Source organism: Heliangelus exortis, chromosome 2 (genome assembly GCF_036169615.1).
Source record: "Heliangelus exortis chromosome 2, bHelExo1.hap1, whole genome shotgun sequence".
NCBI classification, from domain to species: domain Eukaryota; kingdom Metazoa; phylum Chordata; class Aves; order Apodiformes; family Trochilidae; genus Heliangelus; species Heliangelus exortis.
The window spans coordinates 46,182,990-46,208,480 of NC_092423.1; the positions used below are offsets into that span (position 1 = coordinate 46,182,990).

General features: G+C 38.7%; 1 protein-coding gene across 3 annotated transcripts in view; it reads right to left on the reverse strand.

The window, feature by feature from the left end:
* Positions 1-24,299, reverse strand: part of MYRIP (myosin VIIA and Rab interacting protein) — a 227,107-nt gene extending 202,808 nt beyond the window's left edge. The window contains exons 1-2 of one of the 3 annotated variants that reach the window (XM_071735902.1): positions 23,998-24,299; positions 10,441-10,590 (exon numbers count right to left, since the gene is read on the reverse strand). In XM_071735902.1, coding sequence (XP_071592003.1) covers positions 10,441-10,553 — 113 coding nt within the window. In that variant the 5' untranslated portion in view covers positions 10,554-10,590; positions 23,998-24,299. Of the gene's footprint in view, positions 1-10,440; positions 10,591-23,997 lie in introns of those variants that run through there. The other 2 variants (XM_071735903.1, XM_071735904.1) reach the window with 2 other exon arrangements.
* Between the last annotated feature and the right edge of the window lie 1,192 nt (positions 24,300-25,491).

Here is a 25,491-nt window from a genome sequence, read left to right on the forward strand (position 1 = left end):
ATTCTCTCCTTTTTCCTTTAGCTGAAAGTGTTCATCAGTTCTATTTAGAGAGGAAAAAAAGCTAAGAATTTTACCACTTGTGAAACAAAGAAAGATCAGCTATCTCTTACAGACACTTCTTAACTCAGTCAGCTCAGTTCTCTTCCAAAAGTTGTCTGGAAGTCCTTTAAATTCACCATGAACACAGAACATGCTTAAAAAACCCTAAAAATTGAGCTCCCCTCTAGGTACACATTGTGAAACTTCCAGAAAGCAAACATGGTGAAGAATCCAGCACAAGTTTTATTAAATCTTAACATACAAAGTAGATGTCCTGCCATGAATTCATGACAGAGGTTCCTAGCTCAGGAACAGGTATATTTCTAAGAACAGGTATCTCATATTTAGCACAGCTCATTCCTCTGGCACAGCTTTAAGTAGGAAGCTACACATGACAATTAAAAGATCTGGAGAGCCTGGAGGATGAGGTGTTAAGTGAATACAAATTCACTATAGCTATACTGAAATGGCAGAGTAGTTTGGGGCAGATCCTGTGACACAGACCCTAAGCTGCAGCATAATGAACAACCAAACACTCATTTTGCTCGTTCTAATACAGTGACCTTACCTCCTATAAGTTTTTCTTCCATACACTGAACATCTGTTTGCCATGTAGATTCGGACAAGCTTTTAGTTCTTCATAGGCTTCAAAAAGGAAATGCAAACAAGAATTCAAAATTCACTGTTTTTATTAAAAATATGGATGGTAGTAGACAGCTCCACAACGATTTCAGTGCAAAAAGGCAACTGATTCATGGCAGTCCTCTTCTTCTCTGTCTCCTTCCTGTGCTGCTATTTAACAGTGGTTCTTGGCTCTTTCCTCAAATGAGGACACACAAGCTGACCACAAAAAAGGCAAGAAAGACTTCAATGTTGGTGAAGAACAGAGATTCTTTATATATGTGAAGACTACCCTTGGTCCACCAACAATATTTCCTCTTGAAATAAAAAGATGAGCAAATCCCATTTCCAGTCAATATTATTTTCCTTAAATCTAGTATCTCTAAAACAATATAGTACTGGCTAAGTATGGTTACAGCTTTTTATGTAGAAGCAGAAGTCTTTTCCTCTTGCAGACGTTAGTTTATTTAACTGTGTACTTTTAAACTTCCATAATGCATGTGTATCTGAAGAAACTATTAAGTCAAATTTCAAATTTAAATGACAAGTCATATTTAAGATTAACAGATTTCATCAACATGAGCACTCTCTTTTTTTCTTGAAAATCAAAGGCGAGTATATTTAAGATTGTAAAACATACTGCTTCAGATATCCATCCAGATAGATACGGTCAAGGACAGGTCTACAGAATGTTGCTATAGAAACTCACAGTAAAATCATTTGCTCTAGCATTTAAAGAAAAAAAAGGAAAAAAAAAAAAAAAAAAAAAAAGCACTTTGAATAGAACACTTCTTCCAAAACTGTAAGACTTGGCACTTATGGCATACAACTTAGTGAACACTGTATGAAAATTAATTCTGAGCATCCCTATACTGTAAGAATTTATATGAAGAAAAAGGTCTGAATAAGTCACATAATTTACCACGTCTTTTCATAGTTATTCCCATATTTTACAACTTGAGAAAGCACTATGAATTGTACTACTAGAGTGACACCTGAACTGAGAAACAAACACTTAAGGTAAATGTGGGCATGCATAGATAACAACTGTAAGCTGGCAGAAGATTTTGAACTGCAAAAATCACCTAAGATGGATAAAACCACATTCCTTCAAAAAAGTCATAGGTTTCACACAGCAAATCCACAGAACTTTTAATTACTTCTGTAAGTGCAGCAACCACTGACTGACTTGAAGCACTACAGCAAGAGCCAATAGATGTCAGTAGATGTCACAAACACAAGGCCACGAAGTTGAGAGCATCCAGTAGGTGAGTCCTCCCACTGCATAGCATCCATCTGGCCTTTCCAGCTTTGGATTTAAACCATCCTTCCAAGGTGCAGATACCTTATCCACACCTTTCTCTTGTGGAACAAAGCCCTGAAATTCAATGGTCCAGGACCTGGTACTTGTGCTGTTTCACATTCTTCCAAGCAACTTAAGCTAACTCTTGGAAAGTTACCTCTCCAGACACTATTGCTTTCAAATTTATCTTCAGAAGCATCAGATTCTGAATCAGTTGTTTTTGCTTTCAAAAACATCTTTACTTTAGGCAGTGCAATACATAGACTGACCCAGCCATTTCGTACATCTCTCCCTGGTTCCTCAAAAATAAATAATAAAAATTTAAGAACCTCATAAGAAAATTTCTTTTCCTGCTCTCCAGCATCTCATTTCATTTAATGTCCCAACTCTTCATCCTCCTACTAACAAGATTTTTTTTTTACCACAAGGATGAATGTTTCAGTAATGTGTTTTTTTATCCTTCTTAGGCTAATTATTCACCCAACATTGCTTACATGAGACTAGAAAATTATCATAATTCTGCTTGTATATTTGTATTCTGATGCAGTTCAGTGGTATAAACATGATAGACACAGAGTAGATGAGCCCAGGTTACAATGCAGTGTTTGCCCAAATCTAGCTAACCTCTCCAGAGTCAATAACTCTGAATTCAAGGGACAACAGAGGGCAGAACTCTGGAGTTCCAAGTGTTTCACCCTCCTATCCAAGACAAGATCCAGAAACTGATGACATTCAGATAGACCCTTGAATGCCCCATCCCTGAAACCTGTAACACAGCAGATTTCCTCTATCAGCCTATGAACACCTGCATATTTTTCCCATAAAGTCACACTGAGCAAAGATTTTTCTGATAAATTGGTAATATAGTTAACCTCATTCCTTCAGAAAAAGAGGCAGAAGCCCCTTCTCTGCTAAAGGCACTTAAGGCTTAACATTTTCAGCATGACTAAATTGTATGGGCAGGAGTCCATACTCAAGAGAACATCCTTTCCCTGCACTGCACTGCAGGGCTACTCAGATGGGAGAATATTACTCCTACAAGTCACGTTTAACAGCTTAGACTCTTCATACACAAGGTATGGGAGATTAAATATTGATTTTACATTATAGCTATTCATCATCACTAGGCACACTCACTCCATTTAGCTAAACTATAGCTGTTAATTTGATTAGTCATAACCCATGACGAAGACCAAATTACCACCAAAAAAAAAAAAAAAAAAAAAAAAAAAAAAAGAAAAAGAAAAAACCACAACCTGAAATAAGTTTTATAACACCTCTGCAGCATCATACTGCTTTCTTTATTAAATACTTACCCAAAGGTCGTGCAAGTTTGGCACACTTTGTGTGGGCTGCACTTCAGCTACATCTACCATGGCTTGTCCAATATTGAAACTATTAGCTGAGGACATTCCTTTCTCTACAAATTTCTCTAGTATCCCCTAAAATTAAGCTTTTTCTTCAGAAACATCATTTCTCATGTTTTATCATGCTTCTTCCACCAGCATTTCCTCTCATTTGAAACCAAATTTGTAAATATATATTTTGAAAAGCCAAAGATCACAGCTGGAATTTCCTGTATTGAAACACTTGGCACAAAATTTAAAAATTATGGTTTTGGAAATGAGGTCCTGCCCTTGTCCAAGCAACTCACTGAGAAGTTCTATCCATGCTTTCGGTATAGCAGCAATATAGCATTCAAATAAAGGTATAGTCATAGTGGCTCCCCATTATAGACTCAAACACGCACAAGCAAGTTGCACAGAACAGGCTTGAGAGGCACCTAAACATAAGATGCTCTTTGGAAGTACCCTGGCATTTTTTTCTCTATTAGGCAGAAAAAAAAAAAAAAAAAAAAAAAAAAAAAATCAGGCCCAATCCTATAACTTAAAGAGCTGAAAGTTCTTTGCTTCTAACACCAGATTGTTTCCAGTGCTCTGATTTCTCTCTTTCAAAGCAAACACCAGCTCCTACCCTCTGGTCAACTGCAGTCTTTTTCTCTGCTTATAGGTGAGGCAGGAGCAGGGCTGAACCAGCAGAGCTGATGTACCAGCATTGCACCAGAACATCAGGTGTTAGGGCAGGGAGCTTTGGGAAAACCAAAGAAAGAAGGGGTCCAGGCTCTCACCTAAATGTGGTTGCACTGCACATGAAGTCGTATGTTGTTACAGTGCTGAGATACCTGCTCCCTTGTCTGATCTCAAACACAGAAATATTTGACAGCAAACAGCACGTATGGATCAATGTTTCTTGAAATTAGTGACAAGTAACCGTTTCTAATGCACTGTAAAGTGCACTCTTGTAGGCTCTCCAGCCAAAACAAGCATTTAGCTATCTGACTTCCATGCAGAATTCATCCACGTCACTATCTTTTGACAAGAAACTTACCCTGAGCTGAGAATTCCATTAAGGGATATTTGTTAAAACATTTAATACTAGTGTTGAGAAAGGGCTACACAGTAACAGTGCAAAGCCTCTAGTACACAGATGAAGGAACTATTAACTCTTAATCCTGACAGCCTGCAGGAGCTAGACAACAGGTTTCTTTGCTACTTGGAACATCAGGTAACAAAATCGGTGATAATCTATAAATAAATATGTCTTGCTCTTAATCTTGTTAATGAACCTTTACTTCCAGGAAACAGCTGTTTTAATCTTGTTTTATAAGACAAAGCAGGAACAAAATAACACACTAATTTGCAGCTATGATTCTGATGAATCATTCATACCAGTAATCTGTCTTAACTTATTTTTGAGTGCAAAACTTATGACAGCTCAGCAGTGCCTTGCACTGGAGAAGCCTGCAGCTGTGTTGATGGGGAAATCACAAAAAGCACCTTTCTTAAAGAAAGGATAAACTGCTCTCAGACCTTTAATCACAGGGAGAGTGATGCATGTGTCAGGACAGCCCATAAAGAAATGCTTGTCATTCTCCTTAGCAGAGTGTTGCCTTGCTCTCAAGCCACAGGGGCAGAAACAGGGATAATAAAGTAGTATGTTACAACCTCTTTCTCTGGATCCCTTGAGAAGTTAATGAAAAGGCACAAGCAGAACAGAATCCACCTTCTACAAGAAGGGAAAAAAAAAAAAAATCATAAATCAGAGAATGCTCCTTTTGCTCTTCCCACAGTGTTTCACTGTTTATCAGACTGAAGGGAAGGCAGGCTGACCTTATGAAATCATTTTGAGCAACAAGGTATTGATCAGAAATTCATCTGCTGGAACTCTGAAGCTTTTGGAAATGATGAGACCAATCTCCCATTCCTTCCTTCTCACTAGGAAAACAGCTTTAAAATGGCTTTGTTTGGAGGCCAGTAAACATGGAACATAGACAGGGGTTTTTTGTTGGGTTTTGTTTGGTTTAAGGTATTTGATATGAGTCTGCCACAGGAAGGAGGAACAAGAATTGATGAGGAATCAAGAGATAGCTGTCTGAACTGGCACGGTACCAGTTTGATGTGACTCACTCTGACAATATTTCGATTAGCAGAGTTTGAAGGGACTTTAATATTTTATCTGCTACAAGACCCATGACACATACTGTGAATACACTGAAGCCTACTGTAGTCTGACAAGGAAAAAAAAAAAAGACTGGTTTCTGTGTTTTGTCAGGTACGAGAATTTATTTCTTAAGAAGTCTCTTCATGAGTCTACCCGTGCTGCAATTGGCTGCAACACAAAAGGAGCAGAAAAAACAAAGCAGGCATAAGCATCTCTCAATTTAAAGCATTTAATCATCTTCTACACAAGACTATTCTAATTCCTTACCAATTCTTTGGATAAAAGAAAATTAGAACAACCAGAGTAGAGAGGGTCCCCCAGCGAGTGCACACTTCTTGTTTTTTCTGCAGATAGAGCACTGCTGGAGATTCAATCATGAATCACTGCAGTTTGACTTCACCACAACTGAAAGTGCCATGGCACAAATGAAAAGAGCAAAGCTGATATTCACAAAGCCAGCTATGAAATACAACATCAGACTAAACGTGGTGATGCTTCCACCTGTGGGTGACAGTTGATTCTCAATGCTTCTTTTGTGCTCTTCCTGTTATCCCACATACATATACTGAGATTAAAGTGTTACAACCTCATGTTCATGTAGTACCAGAAAGTCAGTATATTTTTCCTTGTAAATACATTTTCCTAGGTGATTAAGAGCAGTGCCTCAAACAAAAGAGAACCATTTCCCCTGAAGAGATGCACTGGGCAGCGCTGAAAAAAAATGCAAGTTTCATCACTCAAACACCACGGCACAAATGGCTGATTCAGCATTCACAATAGGGATAGAAACTTTTATTGGCCAATGGTTATGGGCAAATGTCTTGAAGTGCTTAGGCCATAGCCTCCTAAAGTAAAGTAGCTGCTGACAGATAAAGCATCTGCTTTGCTGGCAGCTGATCAGCACTGAACCCTTTCTGTATCTGCCCCTTTGCCCAGCTTTCTAACTTCTCTCCTGTTCTGAATGTTAAATTCAGTGTCAGAACAGCCATATTTTAACCTGCCCACATGGCTAAAACATGACAGGTTTGGAACCTTTTCTCCAGTCAGATAATCCACCTTTTTTTTTTTTTTCCCCTATAAAATGATAATTTCATTTACTTAAAACACCTGGACTTACCAGTGTTCCTGACCTGAAACAAATGGACAAGCATGTTTATTAATTTAGTGGTAACTGTTAAAAAAAAAAAAAAAAAAGAAAAAAAAAAAAAAAAAAAAAAAAGATTTTTCAGGGGGAACTGATTTTACCCCCAGTGAACGAGAAGAAACAGTAGCACATTTAGACAGTAGACAGTCTGGCAAACTGAATACACAGGCAGTAAATGGAAGCAAATAAAAGGCAGCAATCTCTTTTACACATCTGTTAATGCAAAAAGTCCTATCTCATAAACACATATTTGACCCTGTAAACTCTTCTAAGCTTTCCTCTGCCATTTCTTAAAAAAAGAAAAACAACCTAAACAATAAAACACAAACTTAAAACCACAAACTGCAGATATGACAAAGTTACACACAGTAAAATGTCAAAAAGTTCAACCATTAAAACAGTCCAATCTTCCCCATTGCTGACATTCTGCTGATGTGTTACATTTGGAATTCACGATTAAGAAAATAAATTCATCCATGAGAAAACAAAACCCTAGTGTGTCCAGTCAACTTTTTCAAAAAGCCAGCTCTGATTATTAGCATTCCAGCAGCCCAGAGACAGCCTCAGAGCTCCTGTGGCAGAGGTGACAGACACCAGGCTGTCCTGCTGCAGCCTAGACCTGAGCACATCTGCAAAGCAACTCAAACCTTCAACCTTCACCTTCCTAAAAACACCAAATCTGTTCCCTGTTTCAACTGCTTCACAGCAAATCCAGCCCAGCTACCAGCCTGAGGTACAATTTTAGCCTCAGTGACTCTGGATGATTAGACTAGCGCTGGAGTAAATGAAAACATAACACTACTGCCAAAGAACAGAACCAACATATAATCAAAATAGAAAGATTATGGGTGAACAAGCAACAGAGAACAGTAAATATTATTCATCTGATACCAGGATGAGTGCAATAACAAAAAAAAAAAAAAAAAAAAAAAAAGAAACAGCTGATATGAAGCAGTAAGGCATAACAAATCAACCACACTAATCACTATTTACATATAGCTATCTTGTTCTTAACCTATTTTAAGCCAACTAATTTTCTCACAAAAATGTACAAGAGCCTGCCTGATAACAAAGTTGAGAGAAAGATTTAAACTAGAGAACCACCACTAAAAATCCTCACTGCAGAGAGATTTGAAACAGTTTTGCAGCAGAAAATTAAGATTATCACTATGCTTTTTCTCCGCACATTAATCATGTCATTTTGTTTACAGAACATGGAAAAATAAATATGTAACAACTGCAAAATCGTAAAAGACATGGGCATATTAATTCCAGGACAGTTGCCATTTTACTTTACTACCTCAAACACATTTGTTAGGAGTAATGATAAACTTTATTTCTTCTAGTCTGCTACTTAACTCTTTGTCTGCCATTAGCAAAGCAAAGCTGAAGCTGTTGACCACTCATAGTTTTCTTAGCTTTCATTGTTCCCCTGATATAGTGGAAATCTGCCATATATTCCCTTAAGTAGTGTTTGATCTTTAAAAATAATTTCTACCAATTGAAGTAATCCTAGAGAAAGATCTGTGAAAATATTCTGTAAGAAACAAAGCAACAAACAAACCAAAACTTTCCATGGAATGAATAATTATACAGAAACCCTATTTTAACAAAGTATCAAATGCAAAAGCTTCAACAGTTTCATCCAAATATTCATGTTGCTACCTGGAATTAATTATAGGAATTAAAAAAAAACAAAACGTACTTTCAGATATAACTTATTTTTTAAGAGCAATATAATATAAAAAATGTATATGACAGCTTTTTACTTTAAAAAAAAAATTCAAACCTTGGCAGTATTTATACAGTGAAACTACAATGTAGACTTTGGCAGTTGATAACTTTCTAAAAAACAAATGCAATAAAGCCAAGAACATCAAAGCAAAAATAAGAACTCATCTGCTCTCTTACAAGTTGAAAAATCTAGGCTATGGCAAGGGCTAAGTTTTTTACATTATTAAATTTCCTATTACATATTAAGACAAAAAGATGCAGTTACATCCTTCCTTTTAACACTTTTGTAAAAAAATGGAGTAGCTTGATGAAAAAAAAAATCATAAGTAAGCTTTGAATTCTACTGGCAATTTTAACGTAATTAAAATTATTTAAATTAATGTCTTAAATCAGAGAATCATAGAATGGCTAGGGTTGGACCTTAAAGATCATCTAGATTCACCCCCCCTGCATGGGCAGGGACACCTCCCACTAGATGAGGTTGTTGAAGGCACCATCCAGCTTATATTTCAGAATTTTGACTTCATTAGTACAGGTCATTATTTGCAGCACTTTAGAATACTATAATACTTGAAAAGGCATGAACTACAGTCAAGAGGAAAAAACTTACTCATGCAGGACTCCATGTGTTTCTCCTACCTTCCAGTCCTTTATCTTCCTTCCCAAAACAGTTTTCTACCTGTGATCATTCAATTATCAAGTCTCATAGACAACATCAAGATGGTTAAAAGACAAAAAGTTTATCTATCCAGGCTTCCCAACTAGTTTTCTGTTGGCATACCTTACATCCTCCTCCTCTCACTACAGGATCTGGTTGAAAAGAACAGATGAGATGCCCCAGCATTTGCTAGCTGTGGTATTCTTGCTCCAGTAAGATACAACCAGTTAAATAAAAAAGCCAGAGCAAGCCCTCATATACACCCTCCTTATATTGTTTCTAGGTTTCGTTGTAAAAGATGAAAAAAAAAAAAAACCCACAACAAAAAACCATAAACCCGCAAAAATCAAACCAGTAGAACTCATGGCAAAACAAACAGTCAGAAAAAAAAAAAAAAAAAAAATCTGCATTCAGTCCTCATCCAGTCTTTCATTCCTGCAGCCAACTTGCTCTACCAACCCAAGCAAGAACTGGCACAGCATGCCAGAACTGAATTAGGCTTATGCTGCAAGCCTTCTTGTTCCTTATGTTCCAAATAGTTTCAGAAAATAGTAACAGAAAAGTGACAGAAAAAGGATTCTCAGTTCCAATTGCAAATAATATATACCGAGTTTTGTGTTTATTATAGTGATTTTCCTGCTCTGATGACTTCAGCTTGATGCTAAATGATAAAAAAACAGATTATCTCTGTGACATTAGTAGTATGGTAAGAGAATGTGCATTTGTCAAGTATAAGGAGTTCAGACTCTAAGGAATAAATATTGATGTGTTCAAAGAAGAAATTTTTTAAAATTTAAGAAAACATAATAATAATTCAAGGAAATAATGCTGAAACTAAAAGAAAAATTTTGGATCTACCAATTCACATCTATTAGTAGCTGCCTTGCCACATACTAAAAGTCCTGGGCTGACACACCTTGCAATAAGATTCACTTGGTTTTTTTCTTGGTTGTTTCTGCTTGCCATCATTTCGTACACAGGTGATTGAAAGCAAAGTTAACTTCTTGATACAATGAATAAAATGTCCCATTGATTATTTTGCCAGAAAGGGATGGGTTGAACTTTTTCCACTTTCAGATGTTTGCATACAGACAAAGTTTCTGAATAAAAGAAAAGGAACTGTCTACAGCAAGCAAACAATTCACTTAAATTTCTGTTTATGTGAAAGGCATCTATTACTTAACCTCTACCCAGGCAATACACTGAGATAATTCAGAGACCACTGCCATGGTTCAGGCCAGGCCAGACTAAACACAGATATTAATTGCTTCTCAATAATTGAGTTTGTGTGGAGGACTTTGGATGTTTATTGTCTCTGTGATAGGAATGATTATTAATGCATAGAAAAAACACTAGAGACCCGTGTTCCACAGTTGCCCCCTAAGCCAATTTATAATAAGCCAAAGAGAACAATATGTTTAATCATGTTTTTAACCTTACCTCAGTCTGTCTTCTTCTTTCTTACGAAGGCTGAAATCACGCTGAACCACCTGGAGCACATGCTCTGCTTCTTCATCAGTCAAACCAGAAAGATCCAGTTTTCTCCCCATCATATATTCTGTCCTGGATATGAATAACTGTGAGGAGTACCTGAAATCATAAAAAGGAAAATCCAAGATAAATTGAAAGTATTGATATTTTTCCTAAGCGTGTTGAAAAAACAGGCACATTTGCCCAACAAAAAGAGAGTTGCTGCCATAAACATCAAAGAAGAAAATTATCTGTTTCAGAACTATTCTTCAAGTTCCATGCACTGAAAGCAATTGCACACAATTTTAAAAGAAATGCAAAAGATAAATAATTTTGGTTATTCAATAATATTGATGGAATAGGGTAGCGTTTCTCTCAACAAGAAACACATGAAACTAAGGTGAAATAAAATTCAGGTATTTCTTAAGATTTTATGCCATGGGTTTCCAAAATTTTTGACATTACACATTGAGACTGTGTATGAATCAAAAACATTCTGGTAACACTCAACAAAATTTACTTTACTACCAAATAAGAAACCAGAGCTTCTTTTAAAACACCATAAAAAGAAAGCATCTACATTTCAAGTGCATTTCCCAGAGTGACAGGAAAGACTTAGATGCCACTATCTCTATCATATCATTCTGGTATCATTCTTTCCCCTTTCTGTGTATGGCAATGGAGGACAAACAGTAGTGGTGAATGTTATGTGTGAAGTGAAGGTACCATAAAACTTCAATAAAGCTGATAGTACTGCTAGTATTATATAAAGCTCACACTGTAAACAATGAAGTTTATAAAGTGTGGTCCATTTATTTAATTAATTAATTAATTCTCAATTTTTTCTAGTTAGTTATCATGACTATTTTTTTTTTTTAATTTTACTAAATTCAGCTATCAGTATTGATTTCTGTAATTTGTTTTCTGTAATTATTTGGACAGTCATGAGTGTGTCCATCTCCCCATTAAGTTACGGCTTCAGAAACATCACACAGCTCTTGCAGCTCTATTATGAGCACCCAGCACTGTATAAAATAATTGTGAACACACAAAAGCTCTCACACTTTATTGAAGAGACAGCTACTACTGTCCCTTTATCCATGATGAGTGACAAGTAAATGAAGCTATGTAAAGCACATAAGATGGTTACCTATCAAAAAAACACCACAGCAACAGTGCTATGGCATACAACTAAGTGCTCTGTGTGGTAAACCAAGAGGCAGAATGGGGAAAAAATTACTTTACTTTCTAAAGGTATGAATTCATTCTTTGACTAAATAATGATGGGGGATATGGTTAACTGGGTTTTGGGTTTGGTTTGTTTTTTTAATATAATAGTTACCTTCCTCCTATCACTTGGTTACCGTTCATTCAAACGGAAGGAAAAAAACAACACGGAAGGAAGGCATTGCTTATTTTCTCTGTTTTGGTCAGGCTATAATGAAGTCTAGAATATATTCTTCATTCAAGGAAACAACACTTACAAACACAGGCAAATAGGACAGAATCTTAGGTGAAATCTAGAAAGATTTCTCCTGTGAGACACGAGCTCACCATAGACCTCACAAAGGTCTCAGGGAAAGAATGTCTTCTGGCTTGATTCTGGGTATTCTAAGGAAGCCGAACAGCAAGATCAACAATGATTTAATAAAGGTTATGAAAATGTATGTCTAAATAAAATTACCCCAATTTTTGTAGAAAAAGGTGCCACAGAAATAAAGGACTACATGTAGCCTTCACTAAGTCTACCGCTTGCACAGGCCAAGAATGTATCTTAAAATTAAAGGCAGGAGCTTACTGAGGATAAGCTTACATTTTGCAGCTCAAAGACAAACCAAGCAGTGCCCTGGGACATGTTCTTCCTGCCAGGCTTTGAGATTCCTGTTCAGCTCCTCCTGTGCAAAACACTTCAGTGCAAAGGCCTCTCTCTGAGTGTCCATAAGCATGGGAGGGCGTCACTACAGAAAAGCCACATCTGCAGGGAAGCAAGTAGGATGTTTCCAATTAACTTTTTCCACACCCATGTACTTTTATGGGAGAAACAGAAAATATAAAAGGACATAAAATTATTTTAAACAACTGCTGGAGCAATTAGGGACACCTGCATGATAGGGCTGCCGTTGTGTGAGGCACAGGACGATGAAGATACTGAGATCAAAGACACCATTCCAGTTGTTCTTAAGCATCAAGTTAACAACTAATTAACACTGTGAAAAAAGGTCTCCCTTCAGGTCGTCTTCAACATGTTTTTAGAAACTCTGTCAAAATTAATACTGTTTTTTCATATATACAAAGTGTGCTCATTTGCTAAAGAAAATTACCCCTTTGATTCAGCTGATTGTAAGCATGTATCAGAAGGGTGAAATTACCCCTAAATCTGGGAGTAAGCTGGAAACCCCACTACCCCTGATTTTTGGGGTAGGCAAAGACACAATTTCAAGTATACATATATTTTAGAATCACCAGTGAGTAACTTGATTTTCATGTTGCCTATTTACTCCCAGTCTGCATTCCAATATTTCATTAACCTCTAAGGAACTTGTGGGTTTTTTCTGCAGGATATTATCTTTCATCATATTACAAAATCACCGCTGATCTGGGAGTATGATGGCAGCTTATAAATATTTATAAACAATGCTCAAATGTCTTTTTTTCTGTAGACCCAGACTATGCATTTTGGGAAATACACAATGGAAAATCCCTCTAGAGGAAGTGTAACAAGTTACATTAAAAAAAAAAAAAATACAGCAAAATAGTTTCTCAGCCTAAAATAAATTCTAGCCTTAACTGAAATAACTTCTGTGAGGCTATTTAGATGTTTGCCTTTATGAGTAATACTTTTCTGCTAAATCTCAAGCTGAATGCAAAATTTAAGCTTTCAGAAACATTGCACAGAACAATACCATTCCCAACAAAACTTTTGCTTAACAAATTAACACTGTGTAACAGGAAAGCTTAGCCTTACAATACATTATTTGGTACTGTTTTAGTAATACTTTAATCTTAATACTTCTTACAGCCTGTTTAAAAATCTAATGAAAACTTCCACATCAAGAACATTTATTCAGCCTTTCTAAAAAAAACAAAACAAAACACAAAACACTAAGCCACAAAAAGCCCACAGAACAAAAGGCACTTGAAATGTTTTTCAAGAACTGCAAGCAATGCTTCTGAATTTTAAAACAGACAAGAACATCAGCAAAAGAAATGAGGGCAATATTATGCTTCCTACTCACTCATATGATACCTAAGCTGTTTGGACTTGCAGCCTTGGACTTGCAACAGATTAGCATTACAGAAGGGTGGGAAGAGAGCCCAAGAATTTTTTTTTTTTTTTTTAAAGTACCCACCAACATTTAAAATTGATAAACTGATTCTCTGCTTTACAAAGAGCCACACTGTAAAGTTTATTATCCAAATGGTCACACCAAGTACTGTAAAATCTAGACATCTTAGTTCAGTGCAGTAGAGAAGTAACCAGCACTAGAGAGGCTGCATCAAGTTTGGGCTCCCCACATATGAATTTACTGGAACAAATCCAGCTCTAGGCAGCAAAGATGATTAAGGGACTAAAATACCTTTCACAAGAGGAGAGGCTGGGAGCACTCTGATTGCTCAGCCTGGAAAAGAAAAGGATATGTCTGGAAGAGATCCCTCCAACATCCTGGAAGTGCAAATAAGAATATCAATACATCTCTTTCCATTTCTGAGCAAATTTTTAATGAAGATTTACTTGTTTCCACAATACCATCATTTTTTCTCTGGTGCATTTATGAAATGTAATACTAGAGGAGTAGATATCATGAACTCCTTCAACCTAGCTATTTGCAACTTCAACATTTCATATAAAAATAGTTTTCCCTTACATTTTTCTCAGCTTTAGTGTCAACAAACTAAACACCAGAGCTTTTCTACTCTGCTCTGACACTCTACCCCTTTTAGCATTTTCTAGGTAGAAAACTGAGAAAAAAAAATAAAATCTAAGTAATTATATCTTTGATTCTGTTGTCAACCAACTCATCTTTACTTACTTCAGCAGACTGTTAAGATCTAAAAAATCCTGCAGGATATGTCTTGTCATTGTACCTTGGCATTTGAACAACTTTTGCAGAATTTTTTTTTTAGTACCCTAAGAAATTCTTTGTATAATCTTATCAGTGAATATTTTGTTCTTTTAAATTTTAAAAGATAGTCATCTTTCTCAGCCAAAAAGGAAGACAAACACCTTGTCCACATCTCATATTTTAGAAAAAGTTTTGTTTCATGAACATCCCAAAGAAGTGGTCTCATAGCCAGCATAAGGTCATTATGCTTATTTTTTGATGTAAGTATCACACAAGGAATGATATATAAATTTTAAAATATTGAACAATTTATCTGACAGCAAAATGAAGATCTGAGTGGTGAAAGTGTAAAGGAGATTCTTGTGTTCTGAATTATGGCAACACACTCAAACAAAGTAGACTTTAGCCAAGAGAAAACCCTTAAATGCTTCTGTTCAAAATAATTTCTACTGCATGTCATTAAGTCTAAAATGCAGCATAGTTAGCATTGATTATAAATTTCTTAATATTTTTTTAAACTCAAAGAAATTCAGGTGCAGCATTGCAGATATTCTTCCCTTTTCACAAGAATGGACTCCTGTTCCAAAATAACAAGAGGGAAAAGATATTTATTGGAAAAACAAAACCACCTCTTCAGATGAAAAATTAAATACAGCCCAAATGACTTCAATGTGAGGACTTGTATCAGCATTACTACACTCTAATTAAGGTGCAAGAAAAAGATCTCAAAGAGGATGTTATTCTTTGTACCCACACAGAATCTACATCAGACCTACTGCATGTATTTCCTGGTCTATAACCAAAGCAGCAAATTATATTCCTTTTAGCCTTGTACTAATTTTAGGTGTGATCTGTTTAAAAAACTGAACACCTTACAAGTTTCTGAGCAAAGTTAGACTTGTTTCACTGGGGGGGTGCAGAGGGTGAAGCAGAAGGTTTTTAATAGAACCATGAAGTTCATCTTCCTTCTGGCATAAATCTTCCTTATCAATGTCAAGTTAATACCATAACTCTGTATACTTCTTGTCTCAAACAGTGCTGGAACATAATGGGGGAATTTGTAAACCTTGAAGTTCAAAGATTACCACTTTCTGGTTTTTAAGTGTTAACATATTTAAGAAATAAACAGAAGTTTCATATTCTTCTTGGTTCTATGTCTTAAGCACTGAATATGAAATAACAAAAACACAAGCACTCCACTGAAGTCACATTTTACTGAAAGAATTACATTTCTCACCTAAGGATGGCACCCTTCCAGAGGCAGAAGACAGCATATTGAATTGCTTCTAAAAACTAGAAACTATTTTAAATAGCATATAAATCTGTTTTTACAGAAAAATGCTAAAGATTAGACCAGAGAATGTAATTTGTCATGTACCTTGAACCAACTAAAAAAAACCCAACAAATTTCATTAAAACCAGAATCTTCATAATAAATTGTGATAACTTTATACCTATGTATCAAGCCTACACCTGATAAACAAGCACAAATCCTAGTGGGAATTAAAAATGTGATATAGAAGCCAAATTCATTGACCAGAATAACTTTCTCACTGGTAACTGAACTTCTAGATGAAGGGTTTACTTGGTACTACAGCTGCTTAACATCATGGGTCCTCTGGCATAAACTGTTAGCATGTATTTTACTCTCTTTCTGCTTTCTAGTTCCTGTATCCTTTTGTTTTACTTCCGTCTCTTCTTCCATTGCTTAGTCTGATCATAGACAAATTGTATTCAGCTCTATTTTCTCTATTTAGTAGCAAGTGTCTTATGGAAGAATACGTAGTCAAGATGATGGGTCTGACAGTGTTCTGACTGTGTGAGACCGACTGTTACTCATCGCCAAATGAGGAAGAAAAAGAGAGAAAAAGACAGAATTGGAGCTGTAATGCACCAACATGCAATTGTATCTTGGATGATTGCCCTCTTTTCCACGTACCTTCGATCCAAAACATGAAATGCAGCTCATTACTGTAACAGACTGTCAACAACCCAAAGGTGAAATACATCAGGTGAGGGAGAAAGCCAGCATGGGCAGTTCAGGCAGGTAACTGATCCCAAAGAGCCCAACATAATCAGCGATTCGCATGACTGTAAGCACGAGACAGCAAGGGCTTCCTTTTGGATGCCCACCTAGCAGAGTGGAGCTGAGATCTCTGCAAGAGATCCCAGGCTTCTTGTACAAGGATCAACAGCCACTGAATAGAATCATGTCCCTTCTTCCATCTTCCCATCACAACCCAAGTAAGAACACACCTTCCGAATCAGTCTTCACATTGTACTTTTAAAGTCTGAGCCAGATTGAGGAAATTACTAAGCAAAATGCTCATGTGTATTCCTGCCTATCTCCTCAGCATTAATTCAAGAGTGAGAACTGCAAAAATAGATCTGTCCACTTATGTTACACTACACGTGCCCCATCCTTCTTCTGAGACCTGTCAGTCTCAGCTTTGAACAATCAATGATGCTCAAACGAGCTACACACATTGAAGAGAGACAAAAGAAATGGCAAAACACTTCTCTGTACCTCCAAAGAATTGATGGCAGTTTCTGTATCATTTCAGAGGCAGCTAGAGAAGGGAGAACTCACTTTTATCTGTGTAACAGTCCAGTATGTGCGCAACAGAAAAGGAACAGGTTCAGTGCCAAATTAAGCTTGAGAAAGCTCAAATAGCTCAAATATTTATCTCCTTCCTTGTGGAGGTTATATAAAAGAACACAAATCAGAATATTCCTTTGCAGATCTATATTTGAGATGTCAACATTCTGCTTGCTATATAGCCTGAAGAAAGAGATACTGAAGGTCCACTGCCACCTGAACTGTGAAGCAGAACATGACAAGCATGTGCTTTAAAGTTAAATGCTTTACCCACTTCCAACCATCACTATTTGTAAGAACAGCTATAGAGGAGCACCCAACAGATAACACTCAACAGACTAGCCAAGAAAATGTATGTCCCCCAAGATAAATCTTGCAAGTGCAAGATGCCAAAGCATCACTACTATGTAAAGTGGTGCTAAAGCTTCCAATTCAAGTTCTTCACACCTTTAATCTCCAAGAGAAAAGGTGAAGTTTTGTAAAGCTTCAAGCATCTCTGGAAGCATTATACATCTTACATCTGCATATAAATTTAATTTTGCATTTTAATAATACAGGTAAGAGAGTTATGGTAAATTAAGAATTTGACCATAACTTGAAAGTCATATTGTGATCAACCCATGCAAACAATAAAAGTGAACATCGAACTGGATTGCTTGGCTGCTACCACAACACCCATGATATAAAATCCACCCAATATGCAAACATCACAGGCATACTTAAAATATCCTACACAATAAAATGGATTTTTTCCTCCACAACATATGTTGTAGTAATTGATGTCCTGCATCCTTCTTACTAAATACCACTCATCAGCATATTCTTCAGTTTGATCCAAGAAATAACCTCTGACTGAGGCAATCTTTCTGCAGGACAAGGACAGAGATAGCAATTCTGGTTTTAGAGGTAAGAAAATGCTTCCAACAGCAGTTGCCACAATGAGGCAGTATTCTCTAGTGTTGCCAGATGTGAAAACAAAGGCAATGCAGTAATTCACTGCTAATTCAAACCACTAACAGGAAGCCCCACTGAATTTTACAGATTATCAAGTAAATGAAGAAAATAAAAACCAATGTCATAAGACTGTGCCTTCTGCATCCATTGACACCTGCAAATTGCTTCTAATCCCGATTTATGCTAGAACAAGCAAGAATCATAAGAGATAAAACAGTAAATAGTCACATCTGTAATGCCACATGTCCCATTTCGCTGAGACTCAGCAATGAGAGGGAGCTGGCTGACACACAACTTATGCTCCCTGCATGTAAAAAAGCATTTCAGAAGCAAGTTGCCTATGAAAGGTTTAGACAAACATTTGTTAAGTGACATAACCCAAAAGTGAAATAGAGCCAGGGCTGTACAAAGCCTCTGAAACTCAAACTAGGAGCTGGGTTAATCTGTCAGGTGGGGGAGTTAATTTGTTAACACTGGGACCCACTCTACTCTGGGCTTAGAAGAGGCTTTCCTTTGGATCTGAGCTTGGCTCCTCTTCTTTATGTTGACACTGCACTACATGGAGTTAATCTGAGCTCTGGCCAACAAACACAAGCTGGAAGTTCTGGATCCCAAGTTTATAAAAACAAGGAACATTCACACTCAAACAAAAGACACAGGCACTTTCTGGAGTTCAAAGCTTATGTTCACTGTCAGGTTTTGACTGCTGGTTGAGTCACCATCTTCAGGTCTAGAGAATCATCTGGCCAGCATAGACAGATACCCTTTTGAGTCCCACAGAAACTATCACTTGATCAACTTAAGTCAAACTTTAAGAACTAGGTAGGACTCCACTGGACCTCAAACCTTCTTAAAAAGCTGTTCCCTGTATCAAGGCCCACTCTTGAAGATTGAAGCAGCATTACCAGTATATTGAAGCAGAAGACTCCTTTGATGAGCCTCCACAAAGAACATCAGCTTTATCAAGACAATTCCTGTTTCTAGTCCTCCACATTAGGTTATCCCAATTTTTAGATTTCCATTATTCATAATAGGCTTTCTGGACCTTGATACAACACTGACACCAACTTCCCCCCCAAAGAGCATTCTTAGGTATTATTCACCTAAGGCAACCATATAGATGAGGTATTTCCATGGAGGAGGTGAGATTCACTTGTTCATGTATGGAATCCAAGCCCACAGTATTTCATCCATTGATTTCCCTCTTTTTCACCTGTGATACTACCTTGGAACATGAATGTGAAGCCTCCCCATTAAACTCCTTTCCATGGGGGGAAGGAGTGGAAGAATCAGGCTGATCTTCCCTGTAGAAGTGAACTATTTTCTTCTAACTTGGGACTTATCTCATGACTTCTGTGTTTGCAGTGCTTAACATTGAAAATTTTTGGTACTGTCTTTTATATCAAGCCTCACCGAGATTGTAAAAACCAACACCACCACATTTTACCTTTTAGAATTCTCCCCAAAGCTCTTTTTAAAACCTGGTGTTGCTCCTATTCGTACACTATGGTTTAGGCTCAATCCAGTTCATGGTCTGTCAAACAAATGTCAAAGCATTTATGAAAGCCAGATGCAAGCACTGAGCTATTTCCAGAAAGGTGCAACATGCACTTCTGGGGATAACCACTGATAGGATCACTTTTCTTAAGGGAAAAAAACGAATCGTAAGGTGGTCAGAAAACCAGACACATTCTGCAACAGGAGGTATTTCAGGACGGTGCTAACTGCACTTATATCCTACACTGAACATTAATGCCACAGCAATTAAAGGCACAAACCAGAGCTTTCCTGTTTGGATTGCCCTGTGGCACAACATCCTGCCCCAAAAGGGACAGAAAATGACCTTCTGTAACAGAAGCAATGCCTAATAAGCAAAGAAGTTCTTCTTATATAACATTCATCACAAGAGCTGAACATAAAATTTACTCCTCAAGCTGTAAACATGTTTTGCTTCCTTTCCTTTCCATAAGGAAAACAACAGATTATATATTGTCTTCCTCCAAGAACAGGAAAGTGGTTTACAACAGCACACCCACATACTATTCTTCATGGAGGAAAGTGGCGGGTGTTGGGGAAGAGATTCTTCTTTAATTACAGAAATTTAAAGATTTCAGACTGTTGCCTGGTTTCAAGACTCACTAAAGCCAGTGTGCCATGAACTTGAACTTTGAATGAGGCTCTGCACTTCAGATTGCAACCACAAGAGCAGACCACATCTCATTTTCTAAAGTAAACTACCTCAGCACCCTTTAAACAGATTTGATCCAGAAACTATGACTGCATTGTCACTTAACCATTTATTGTTCTCCTTCTCTACCATATGTTGCAAGGAGGAATCCAGAAACTGAAGATTTTTGTAACTGCTGTACAGCAGAACTTGATCTTGGGTATTCAGCAGCAGGACAGGCTAGAGCTTCCCTTCCCACCTGCCAGCCAGTGGCTTCAAAACTCAAGAAAATTTCTTACTCAATTACAATGAGGCATCTTGAGAAAATGCCATCAAAAGTGTCTCATCTTCAAGAATAATCTCTGCACTGGTTACCTTCTGCATTTTACTAGTTGGTATTTTATTTGGAGGTGAACTTTGCTCTGAAGAATGCAAAATTGATTTCCTATGGTCATGCTTTATATCTTAAAACAACCAGTAAATTCAGTAGTAACTGCAATAATCTGCATACCAAATACCAATTTTAGCTTTTCTTTCATGATCATCAGTTGATCAATAGGTAAATAAAACGTACGGGTAGCAGAAAATAGGAAGGTCTTGTTTCCTTTACTCAGCTCACAGACTAATGGGTCAATAAAAATTTGCAAGATACAGGTTTTTGTTAGTAAAATATTCAAATAAATAAATAAATAAATAGCTGCTCTGCTGTTGAAATATAATGCATATCAGCCTGGAAATTTAATGTGTTCATATTCCCAAAATAGTTTCCATGAGATCTAAAAATATTTTCATTATTGCAATAACGCTGATATTAGCTTTTGACAAGTCAAGCCACTGCAGTCTTTTTACTCTGTTCCTCTGTGCTAAAACTGCTAGATGATTCATTAAACTGCTTTCCACTAAAGTATGCTTTATGTATTTACTTTCAGGACATCCAATAACTCATGTGATGTTTATTTTCTGTGAATACTGTTATAAAAACCACAGAGCATGGCATTTTTCTGTAAGCATTACAATACATATATATAGATATATAAAGAAAAGGCAAGAGGATAACACATTTCAACAGAAAGTGAAACAGTAAGCAAGTTACAACCACTACTCTTGACAATACAAATGGCCAATCTTATGAGTGTCAGCCACATATAAGGAATCTTCCTCTTGGATCTATGCAAATTAACACAAAATTTGGAGATAAGCATTTATGCCCAACCTCACAGGGATACATACAACTAGACTATGGCTTGAAATCTTACCAGATTATACTGTGTTTAGCCCTTCCACAAAATTTCAGGGTTTAGGCTGCAGATAAAGGCCAGGTTTCTTAGGGAATTTGAGTAACAGTATTGATTGCTTTGTGGCACACTGAAACATAGAAGTTATCTCCCTCTTGCCTTAAGTCAAATAAGCTTCTTTTGAAAGTAAGCTGATATAAACCTCTGAATATAAGGAACTTGAGAGTAGTTTATTTTCTGGCTGCCAGTGGTCTGCAGGTAGCAAGAAGCCTGTATTATCTCTTAAAATTTATCCAGTAAGTAACCTACCTGGACCCAGAAGGAAGATGAATAAAGCACTCCATAGGAAGCTGGATTAGTCTGCTCAAACTGAATGGATTTTCTCAAAGAGAAAAGTTGTTCCTATGATTTTCATGGAATTATATTCAACTAGGTTTTTTTCAACTTGTCTGACTTTCCAAGGTCAAGTTAAGATGGTTTACACTGCCACACAGCAGTTTCCAGTCTGAGAACAATAGGGTATAATAAGTTGGCAACTATAGAAAGGAGGCACATTTTCATACAGATGTAGTGTTGACAAACAATAGTGCATTAGGTATATAAAGCTTTTCTTCAGCATCAACCGTGCTTAGTAGAAGGGTTTATATTTTTTCTTTAAGTACAAGTTTTTCAAATTTTCTGTTTACTGCAACTATTAAGTGAGAAAGATGAATCCCTATTGTGTTCACACATTTGGGTACAACCCATATAACCCGGTTTAGCAATTAACTGACAGTGCACTCAGATATACTCATCAGGCTGGGGTGGAAGCAACTTGGGGGGAGGGAGAGGGGAAAGAAAAAGAAAAAAAAAGTTTTAGCTTCACTTTCATGTTCTTGAATCACTCCTAGATAGCACAGTTTCAGGTGAACACATTCCATTAAAAAGCATTAACCTGCCTGAAAGGATAATACCAAGTTACTCAAATCAGGAGAAGGTTCAAAATGCAGTGTCCTGTCATGGGACCAGTGGTGGTGGTGGAGGGGGGGAAATGACTGTTCTCACTGGTAATTACTGTATCACAGCTGCTGAAAATTATACCTATAATTATTTCTATAATCACTGTACTAAGTTGCCTGACAAACTCCACAGAAAGGCTGTAAAATTGCTGAGGACATTTCTGCACTCTTTGGCATAACCCCATCAGTAAATATGCTCTGATATCTGAGTAACAATGGGTGGAACAGTCTGTAGGATTACATACACGACACAGCACCTCCTGCTTTTTACCCAGCTCTGCTCACTGTCTCAAGCTGGAAGTGAGCAGCAAGCATTACTCTTTGACACCTAACTGCAGGGACAGAGCCACTGGTCTCAATGCAGTTGACAGGGAACCTCTATCACCATAAACAGGAAACTATATAAACCTATTCAGCTTGATGACAGTCCCCTCAAAATTGGAAAAACGCCTGGCAATGTGAGAACAAACTATCTTTGCTTTCTTTTTCTATCTAGGCTTCTAGAGAAGGGTTATCAGAGGAACAAGTAAAAGCCTTTATTGACAGAATCCTTGCTGTACTTATTCTTACAAACTCCAGTCTTCGTAGCAAGGCAGCTATCCACATTTCCAGAAACGCATGGAAGTAGCGAAATGGTAGGTATAAGGCAACCATTTGTTAAAATAGATCGCTAGATAAGGTTAAATTGCTGCAAACACGCTTGAGGGACGCACACACACTCCAAGGCATTTTGCTATCTAATGTGGTTACGCTCACATAAAACACAACACAAACCCCAGCACAACACACGCCCCTACTTAATTAGATTCCCTAAGCAAAGTCAGCTCGAGCGAGCCATATGGTATTTTCCTCAGCACTTACGATAAACTGACCTTGATACTAGGAAAACGCACGCTGCCTCTGTCTGAACCATAAATTACAAGTGTGGAGCGGCGGGATGCTCCTGCGGAGAAGGGCCAGAGGCAGCGCCACGCCAGAAGCCCCCGTGCTCGCGGGAAGTTATTAAAACAATAATAGTTATTATTATTATTATTATTATTATTATTATTACTGTTGTTATTATTATTACGCACTACAGTGACAGCGCTCGAATACCCACGCTGTCAGCAGAACGCTACGAAGCTACTCAAGACAGCCGGCCAGTAACTAAAAGAAGCCTAATACCGTGCTGCCGTCCCCCGTCCCCCCTCCCCAGGTACACGGAACCACCCTGGAGAAGCGGCCCGACCCGCCTCAACCCGGAACGCCGCGCAGTGCGGCGGCCCCCCTCAGACGCCCACGGCCGCGGGACCCGGCGCCTCTCAAGCGGAGCGGGTCCGGGGGGACCCCACACCAGCCGGGCCCCGACCGCCCCCGACGGGACGCTGCGGCGGGCGGCCCCGCAGCCGCGTCCCGGCCGCAGGCCCCCTCAGCGCGCCGGCCGTCCCCGCGGTGCCGCAGCGGGCAAACCCCCGGCCCGGCCGCGGCTCCGGCCGGCGGGGAGCGGTGCCGCACCCCCGGCTGTACTCACCCTCAGCCGAAGGCGAGGGCTGCACCAAAATGGCAGGCGGGCAGTAACTTCCCCGCGCTGGGGGTACGGGCAAAGCCACCGGCGGCGGCTGCGCCCCGTCGCTCATATACAGGGAGGGGGCTACGGCCCTGGCCGGACACCTGCGTGGAGCCGCCGAGCACAGGTGCCCCGCTCCCACTCCGCAGCAGCCAGTGCACGGCGCCAGCCCGCCGTCACTGGCTCCTGACGCCGCCTCTCCGCCCCGCCGAACGCGCCACCGGGTGCTGCTGCTGCTGCTGCCGCTGCGGTGCCGGTGCCGGTGTCGCCGGCAGCAGCTCCCGCCGCGCCCCCGCCGCGCTCCGGCACCTGCCCGGGAGCCGCCGGCCAATCGGCAAGGAGGGGACGGGCGAAGGGCTGGGGGGGAGGCGGTGCCCGGGATGCCGGGGTACGCGCACCGGGGGCAGGCGCAGTCGGGAGCGCGCTTGGCGGGTGAGGGGGCGCGCTCCTCCGGTGCTGGTCCCGTAAAGGGCGTGAGGTGCCGGAGCTGACCTGGGCGGGGATACCCGACCGGCGGCAAGCGGGTTACCGCAAGTCTAGCCCGTGCCTCGGGGCCGCCCGGAGCTGCCACAGACGGCGGTGGTCGGGGAGCACCCGTCTGCCAGCAGGGTGGCAGCTGAACACGTAGAGGGGAGAAACAAAATAGGTGTTGCCCGGGATGGGAGGTGTCTTGGTAAAAAAGACGGGAAAAGGGAAAAAAGAAAAAAAATGAAAAAAGAGAAAAGAAAAAAAGGGAGGGGGGAAAAAAAAAAAAAAAAAAAAAAAAAAAAAAAAAAAAAAAAAAAAAAAAGAGAGAGAGAGAGAGAGGTAAAACGACGTCCGTATGGATGCAGCACTCCGGGGAATGATTCCCAAGGTGCGGCCTGGTCAATCATTTAAATCATCATTGAGTCACCGCTGTAATTTGATCGTGCTTTTTATTTTTTTTTTTTTTTTTATGTCCTCTGTCATTGCAAACTGTACCGTGTCCGGCTAATTACTTTTTTCCCGTGGTGTTATTTTTCATCCCCATTTTTTCATGCCTGTTTAACTTCATTTTAAAATAGCTGCAGCTGTTCACTGCAAGGTACGGGTTTTATTTGATCTCAGTTGAAGTGCTTTGTCAAGACAGATGTATTCAATAAATCTTGGCAGGTTTTCAAGGAAAATATTTTCTAGGAGAATAATTTTGTTTATATTAATTTCATGCTATTACAAACACCTTAGTTTATAAAACGCTTACTTCTGTGCTGACCTAAACTTGTCTATATTAGTAAAATGGATGCCACTCTATGAGACAGACACCACTTTCATTTCAAAAGTATATGCAAAAAAAGCAAACAAACCCCCAAACAACCAAGTTTAGGAAGTATTCTGCATCAAGTATTATTTTCTATTTCCCGGAACACACCTATCGGTAAATACATACCTCCCTGTATTTCAAAAGGAAAGAAACTTGTTACTTCTTTAAACAAAAAC